This window comes from Miscanthus floridulus, chromosome 7 (genome assembly GCF_019320115.1).
Source record: "Miscanthus floridulus cultivar M001 chromosome 7, ASM1932011v1, whole genome shotgun sequence".
Classification (NCBI taxonomy): domain Eukaryota; kingdom Viridiplantae; phylum Streptophyta; class Magnoliopsida; order Poales; family Poaceae; genus Miscanthus; species Miscanthus floridulus.
Window position 1 is genome coordinate 22,178,801 of NC_089586.1, and position 8,476 is coordinate 22,187,276.

At 47.6% G+C, this 8,476-nt stretch overlaps 1 protein-coding gene across 2 annotated transcripts; it reads right to left on the reverse strand.

Annotated features, from left to right (window-relative positions):
- Nucleotides 1-4,413: 4,413 nt before the first annotated feature.
- On the reverse strand, nucleotides 4,414-6,622 carry LOC136462806 (ubiquitin-like). Of its 2 annotated transcripts, none has more exons than XM_066461853.1 (2): nucleotides 5,645-6,622; nucleotides 4,414-4,722 (listed from the first exon to the last, which is right to left on the reverse strand). In XM_066461853.1, exons 1-2 carry the CDS (start codon nucleotides 5,875-5,877, stop codon nucleotides 4,638-4,640), a joined length of 318 nt encoding a protein of 105 aa, XP_066317950.1. In that variant the 5' UTR covers nucleotides 5,878-6,622; the 3' UTR covers nucleotides 4,414-4,637. The 2 variants fall into 2 exon arrangements, with proteins under 2 accessions (XP_066317950.1, XP_066317949.1); XM_066461852.1 differs by lacking the exon at nucleotides 5,645-6,622 and adding an exon at nucleotides 4,828-5,376.
- Between the last annotated feature and the right edge of the window lie 1,854 nt (nucleotides 6,623-8,476).

An 8,476-nucleotide genomic window follows, 5' to 3' on the forward strand; every position in this document is an offset into this window, starting at 1 on the left:
ACCAGGGATATTCCCTCTTGGAACACGTGACCATGTGTCCAGTGCCGGCAAATGTGCCATGTTGTGCACCCCATGTCCGCACCCCTACCCAATATGTGACCGCGTCTATGAAGGTTAACTCTCCAAACGGCTTAGGTCCACTTCACATGTTGAGTAAACCACAAACTACTACCAGTACCAGACCAATTACACTGTTGTCATCTCTTCATGTAAAAAGGTTAACCCGAGATTAGCAGTATGGACTCTAGGATCCTTATAACCATTAACAACTAAGGTAGGACTTGGTCAATATATACAAACCAGAACAAGTCATAAGAAATTTATTCTATATTGCACTATAACCTAAGTGCAACTCAAGATCTAATGGTTAAATCCAATCAAATTGAAAAGCTAACATACATGTTGGGTGATTTAGATGTACTGTTTTATTCAAAGCATTTTCCATTTATATTTCACATCTCAACACAACATGCAAGCCAAGTTGTTTCCCCCCTTTCCTCTAGACTTAGAGATACCGAGTTTGATAATAATGCCGCCACGGTACCTGCAAATGTTGAGACTTTGTGGTAGTTGGCTATTAGCTACTTAATAGAATAGGCTTTTGGTCAAAATTTTAAAGACTTATCTTGCCAAGTTTTACTGCTTTCAAAGCTTTTTTAGGAATTGGTAATGAGCTATTTATCATGGATTCTAGAAAATTAACAACTCCCAATGGTTTCCTATAAAAATCATGAAATAGTAAGCTTAAGTGTCCTAATATTTATCTCTCCCAAAAAAGAATCAGATTTTTTATTGTTCCGTTATTGCTGCTAATGACCCTATAGCCCCACTAAAAGTTGCTATTTGGCTGAGCCACAAAATATATTTAGCACCGCTAATATTAACCAAGACATATATTCATTCTTTACTCTAGATGACTATAATCTATGCCTCTTTGTTGTATTCTTTAATTGATAATAAATGGTGTAATGAATTATTGAACAAATTTTAAACTGTTTGATTTTTGAATCTTGAATGAATATGAAAGTTAATTATAGCCGTGAGTATATTAATTGCTTTAATAATGAATGTTAAGTAATGGACCTAGAAACATGTTCCTGGAGCTTTGTACATGTATTTGAGTATTTATCTCTACAACTAAAACATACAGATTGCCAACATCTATCCGGTAGGACCAAAACACTCATGCGATCCATATCCGGTAGGCAAATAATCACCGCATCTCATGCGATTCATATCCGACAGGCAAATAATCACCACATGGAGACACTGGAAGGCAAGTAAATAAAATGGAATAAAACTCATGGAATCACTGGCAGGCAAATAATCACCGCATGGAGACAGTAGAAGGCAAGTAAATAAAATGGAATAAAACAGAAAGAGAATTATGGGAAGAGAAAGGAATTTATTGGAATATCACCACGCAATGATCATGATCGTGATCCAAATCTCGTTCGTCGTCCTTAGCGTTGCGTGTTGACAACAATATTTTTTCCCCAAAAAATGAATTATTGCCATGCCTCATGCGGGCTAGGATATTGTAAGTCCGAGTATACATGTTTTGGCAAGGCAGAGCATGGATAAATTCAATTCGATGCCTAGCAATAAATTTTTAGCCTTTGAGGCAACTGATATTTGTAGTAACTTTCAGACAACAAACTTCAAGCCTAGCTTTTATTTCAGATTCATTACGATAATGAATGTGTTTCTAGACATTATCATGGTATAATACACGTGAAAAATTGAATTGATATATTCTTGATTTTAACTTGGCTAATAAACATCTCATTTAATTTATGTTGCACCCGTTGCAACGCACATGCACTCATCTAGTGTTCATAAAATTTCCTTAATGATATGTTTTCCTCATAATTAATTAAGAAATCTCATGTTTTTAACAAAAATGTTAAATGAAATAGCTTGTGCTATAGCATGTTATAATTTCTAGAGGGTGGTAACATTAAATGTCATAGTCCGTGATTTTAAACCTTATTGCAAGTCCATCCGAGCCATTGAGGTAGTAACTCTCTCTAGCAGCTGGCAGTGCATCTCACATCAGCGTCAAAGGCAACTTCCAAGCAGTTTCCATGAAAGATCAGATGAGCTCACGACTTCAAGAGCGTCTGCATCAGACCACAAGTGCCAGTTGAAAATGTAGCACCACTGCGCCAAGATTTATTATCTGTAGTTGCAGTTTAAAATGTAGATGTTTAATCTGTTAAAATTGATGAAGAATCGATATGTATCGATCAGTTGGCAAGTAGTAGTACATCAGTTGGCAAATTTGTTTGCAGGACAAACAAGCCCACTTGCATCCTTAGTCCTCATGAAGCAGAAGCAGTGCGGTGGTGGCAACAACGGGCCAACGGCCAGGTCTAAAATTAGAACTTAAATTCGTGATACTATTTGGAAGATTAGAATTCGTTTAGGATCTGCTTGGATCTTTTGTTGGTTACCATGTCCATGTTAGCTAGCCTAGAAATAAGTTGGTATTAGGAAGGTGTTCTGGATCTACAGCAAGCTTTGTCTTGGGGCATGTATTTTCTAGCATTTTGTTCTTAAGCTTGAGCGAGCCAAACTGACGACCCTCTGCCCATCGAAGGGTTAACTTTGTCTAGTGAGATGAGGCAAAGCTAGGCTAGCAAGATAACCAACATGGTGTGATGACGACGAGCAGGGGCAGGGGTAGCGACGACTGACGGCCGGCATGACCTATCTCCTCCTGTCTCCCACGTCCATGACTTGCTCTAAGAAATGCCTAAGCCGGAAGTTGCTAACCAACATGCCATGTTATCGCTGAATACACACTTAGACATGTCAGGTCAGATTTAAGGGTCAAATAAGTACATAAACTTCTATTAACTACTTAAAAAGTTTAAGGACCCAAAAAATACATTGTGAAGGTTATAATGGACCTAAATGACAACTCAAAATCAAATGTATCTACAACTGCAAAGCTCAGTTTAGTTTAAGGATAATGGAAGCTAGTGTCATCTAGCTGTAGCTTTGAGATCCTGGATCTATAGTTTGTAAATTAAATTAAGCGGTTTGAATATTTATATTTGGTTCAAACTATAAATGAAATGATTTATCTAGATACTCTCGACGTACCACGAGTTTCGGATTCAAATATTTTTGAGCAACAAACATCTACCTCTAGGAATCCCCATATATATATATATATATACACCAAAAAGAACACACATATGAACTTTAATTAGCATTGTCATGTATCCCGTATCTGATCATCATGAATGAATGTTAGTATAGATTTATTACAATCTACTGTTGCTTAGGCCCATTTGATACTAGAGCTAATTGGTACTCCCTCCATTCTAAATTATAAGATGTTTTATCTTTTAAAGATATATAGTTTTTTAGGGGAAAAAGTCCAAACAAATAAACCCTAAAGAATTTATAGGGCTAAGTGTGTGTTAAATAAGACATGCATTTAGTAAATGCATCAATCTCAAAAACGGTAATGCTAAGGAGCGGGCGTCTAGCCGGCCGGACGTCGCCTTCCTGGGCCTGCGCGCTATAGTACTAGCCCAACAAGCCTGCCTCTTTATACGCTTCCCCCATCTCTCTCCGAAAATATCTCCGGACTTGCTCGCCCATCGCCTACTTTGCATCGCCGCCGCAGCCATCTCCCCGCGCATGGCCCCATCTTGCGTCGCGCTGCCCCACTCCGCCTTGCCGTCGCGGCCATCCCTCGCCGAGCCGCCCCACTCCGCGCTCGCCTATCACGGGCACGCCGTGCACCGCGCTACCACCACCCCGGCTCCACCAGGAGAAGGTCGTCACCGTCTAGGACATTGTCTCCCGCGATTGGCCGAGGACACCACGATCGAAAGAAGCAAAAGCTGCAAGCGTATGTTTTAAGTGTTTCAGATGTTTCAGAGGTATGTTGCAGGTATTTTATATGGATGTTGCAAAAGTAGATCCGGATGTTGCACATGTTGTAATGGCTATGCATGTATGTTGCAAGCGTTTGCTCGAAATATTTCATCTGTTTTAAATGTATGTTGCAAGTGTTTTATCTGGATGTTTCATATGTTTCACACGTATGTTGCAAGCATATGTTTCAAACATTTTATTTGTTTCATATGTATGCTGTAGTAAGCGTTTTCATGATTGAAACGTTGGATGGGACGGCCAGAATAGGCGCAGGAAGCGGACGCGGACGCAGACAATCCCCGTGTGTGCGATATGAAGCGGGCGGCCCCTGTGTACGAGTGGGCGGCGCAGGGCAAGGCGTCCAGGCGACATGAGGTGCGGGAAACGAGAAGACATGTGACATCGGGTGTAGGCAAGGACGTCCATCCGGACGTCTGGGTGCTAGCATCCTCGATCTGAAAATCTGCAGTTCTAATATCGGATGGATTGATCTTCATGGATTAATCTATTACCACATAAAAAGTGTGAGGGGTTTCCGTCCACCACATACTCCCGCCCCCCAGATACGGTTGCCCACATGCAATCCGGATCGGTCTCAAAAACAAAAAAAACAAAAGCTTTGGCCGCCCCCCAGATACGGTGCATTGCCCACATGCGGATCGCTCACAGATTGCACCGGAGCCCAAGGCATCTCTTGGCCCGCGACTCGCGGCACATGAGCCCGCCGTTCCTGCGCTTCTCTACCACGCCACCGCCGGTTCTGATCGCCTGGAGGCGACCGAAGTGCGTGCTTCTCCCCTCGTACGCCACCGCATCCGGGTTCTCCTGAAACGGCAGTGGAAATCAAGGTCATGCATTAATCAGGAGAAGATCATCCGGGTGATACGCCCGCGATCAACTCAGCAACGATCCGCACGAAACAGCACGTGCCGCTTCCACTCGGCCTCCTTGGCGACGACGACCCGGCGGCGCGTCGTAGGTGAACCGCGGGTGGTCCTTGATCCGGTTGACGGCATCGAACTCGCGCCGGAGCTCGGCCAGCCGCCGCTGCAGGTCCTCGACGGGGAACGCGGACCCGGTGGCTGCGTTGAACTCGGTGCAGATGGCCGATGACCAGTAGTCCACGGTGAGATCGCCCACGTCGGCGCCGCCGCGCATGCCGCGTAGCAGCAACAAGTCCAGGAACTTTGCATCGTGCTGGGCCGTCCACACGTCAACGTGCAGCCACGACAGGATCTTGCACAGCGACCGTCGTGACACCGGCGGCCTCGTGGTCTTGACGGCCTCCTCGCCGCCCTCTTCGAAGCGCGTCATCAGCTGCTGGTCTGTTAGCGGATTAGTCTGCACTAGGCCCACTTGTAAGCTCGTTTGTAATCGCTGGACGCGGTTGACGCGATCCGATGGACGCGGTCACCACGCGATCCGCAACGCTCGCCAACGCTCCGCATGTACTCGCTCTGCCGCTGGCTCGCGTAGCAGCTTTGTAGGAGAGTCCGTTGAGCCAAGGCTCACATGTACATGTATATATTGTACACCAGAGATCAATTCAAAGTGTGGTTGATCATTCTTCCACTTTCATGGTCAATCATCAGTAGTTGGCTCACGATCGTGACTGGTTGCTCTGGCCGCGTTTGCACGCTACGCATCTCCTGCCTTCCATGTCGATGGAATGGTCAGTTGTTCGGTTGTTCCCAAACTAATGGAAACTAATGGACGATAAGTCTGAGAGCAGCGAGCGAGCACGTACTGCGAGGCGTCGTCGTCGGCGCGGAGTTGGAGGCTGAGGAAGACGACGGAGCCTTGGCGCACGCCGTAGTGCGCGACGACGGGGAGGCCGTCGCCGGCGAAGAAGAGCCGCTGGGCGCCGACGGTGACGCCCTCGCGGGCCATGACCATGGCCTTGAGCTGCGCCATCGTGGCGGTGCCATCGACGTCCAGCGCCACCCGGTCCCCGCGGAGCGTCCGCACCATGATCGTCATCGTCGTGGCCACAGGAGGAGCCGGCTCGCCGCAAAAGGACAAAAGGTAAAAAGCGTGTTAATCCTGCACACATGACGATTTCAGATAAATCATCCTTACACAGTTTGGACACAGATTGGATGATTTCAAGAGCTCTACAGATAAATAACTAAAGAGACAAAAAAAGATGGATTTTAGGTTCCCAATGCAAAATTATTTATTAGCTTTTTAATATTTTCTAAAAATGATCATATCCGTCGCCGTACGCGTGGACAAAAACACGTACCACCGTGCAACACACGGACATAAATCTAGTAAAGAAAAAAAATAGCGGAAGAAGGCTGTGGTGCCAGCGTGGGCCAATGGGCAATGGGAAATAAAGCCGGCCTAGTATTGCCGAATTGGCGCCCAGCGGCCCACGCCTCACAGCCCTACCTATGTGTAACGGACCTACGGGCTACCGGCTACGGCCGGTTCGAAAGCGTGGCCGATCGATCGCCTGACCCTCATCGCGCACTGGGCACTTCGACTGCTTTTTCTTGGAATCAATTTATGAAGAACCTGAGATGCTTTGGCAGGATTTTTCTTTAATTTTCATTGAACACTGTAATAGAGATATGCATAGAGTAGCGCATAATTTAGCAACTTTAGCTATTTAGTCAAAGCATACTTGTATTTTGGCCGATGAATCTCCTAGCGTCATACTTGAAGAGTGGTGAACGATGTAACACTATTTTCGAACCAATAAAGTGCGTCAGGTGCCCTCTGAAAAAACAGGTTCATGGTAACGGATTCAGGCATGTTTGCTCGAGACCCTCGAAAACACGTGCCAGGCAAGTGCTCCTAGGCGCAAATTTTCTCTGCCTGGTGGGTCAGGATTGCTGCCTAGCAGGCAGCATTCAAACGCATCAAACACGTCTTCACAGGTGTGATTAGTTGTCTTCCACGTTGAGCCTGACCTAGTATATATCGCAGGCCAGGCCTAGTCTATGCGAGACAATTTTGTTTGGATAATAGCATCTGCATGTCCTGGCTACACTGAGCCAATGTTTGGTTGCCTGGATGTATAGAAAACGTATACACGCTCAATAGCCTTTTGTATCTGACTGGACTGGCTGCGGAGAAACGGAGGTAGTCCCCGTATCTAGAGAGCCAAGCGGCGCCCGTCGACTAGTAGGTCCGAACGCTAGTCCAGACAGCATATCGCTCGAAGGTCATATCCGTCCAACCTGATTGCGGTTAAAGCGGGCATCCAGTCACGTCCAATATTTATCTATGTGTATACATATAATATCCGCGAGAGTTATAATTCTTCTAAATGTATACAATATCTCTTTTGTCGAACACATAAAAACTATCCTCACCGAAATTTTAATTTAAAGGCTAACGACCCCCACGCGCTGACCCGCCCGGCCACCCCATTCCGAGCATTAAACGTCAAGTCAAGTGCAAGTGTGCAAGTGTATTGTAGGGTTAACCGATAAACATGCATATACACCACAATCCATAAAATAAAACGGAAACTCTAACCCGAGCGTTCGACTTTCGGACGCTTCACCCACTCACTGCGCCATCCGTGTATACATGTCCGTGGGCTAACCTCGGATCGGACGTCTTGGCACTGGCAAGTTCGAAAATAAAAAGCCTATATACATGTCCATGGGCTAGCCCATTTAAATCCGCATAGCAGCATATGCTTGCAGATCGCAGGATTGCCGCGGCTTCCGGTCCAGCGGGCCGGTTGCGATCGAAGCGGGACTGTCTGCCTGCCAATGGTGGGCTGCACGAACGCCCGAAGCAACGTGAGGAGGGAGGCTTGCATTATCTTGGTTGGAATTGGGCCGACGTCGCCGGGGGCTAGCGTCTCAGTCAGATGGGCCAAGGTGGCCCCGTCGCGTACTCGCGCGCAGGCCGCGCAGCACCAGCGACGTCGTCGTCCAGGCCGGATCCGAGCCGGTGGAGCCCGCGCGCGTCCGGGCGGCTGATCTGGTGATCCCCGAGCCCGTGCGCGCAGCCGAGGCGGCCGTGCCGACGCGCCCGTGCAGCCACCGACGACAAATACAACGAGCCGATCGCGGCGAGATCGCCGTACCAGAGGCCCAAAGCCCCGCCGCGCTATAGTACGTGGCCACGTACGCGCCCCTGGAATTAAAACCCCGGCGCCTTGATTGCCATCGCCAACGACCTGCCGGCCGGTCCCAACGGACGCCCGGAGCCAAACCCATGGATTCATCATATCCTCATGTATGTACTCCCATATCCTACCTGCAGCAGCGCGACCTGTGCAAGTGTGCAACGCATGCCTGGGCTCGCGATCCGCGGGCACATGCGCGGCCGATCGTACGCGCGGCACGGCCAATCGAGGCCCGGCCCCGTGTGCCCGCCGACCTGGCCGGGATCGCAACAAATCGCCAGCGAACCGCACCCCCCGGGCCCCGGCTGACGGTGCAAGTACAGAGAAGCGCGTGCGTAAGTATTTTGCGCGAAACGAAAAGGCGACAGCGGCATTGATTAGGGAGCCGTGCGAGTTAAACGCCCGCCTTGTGTGCGATCCTGGATCTATTCATCTATCTACTCCTATATATATACTCACACACACACAATCCAATGCCCCATTACA

Excerpts from the sequence above, each read along its gene's own strand:
- LOC136462806 (XM_066461852.1), bottom strand. The coding sequence starts at position 5,211 with ATGACGCGCTTCGAAGAGGGCGGCGAGGAGGCCGTCAAGACCACGAGG. Across the intron at positions 4,723-4,827 it reads AAGGAGGCCGAGTGGAAGCG|GAGAACCCGGATGCGGTGGC; the intron begins GCACGTGCTGTT and ends CTGCCGTTTCAG.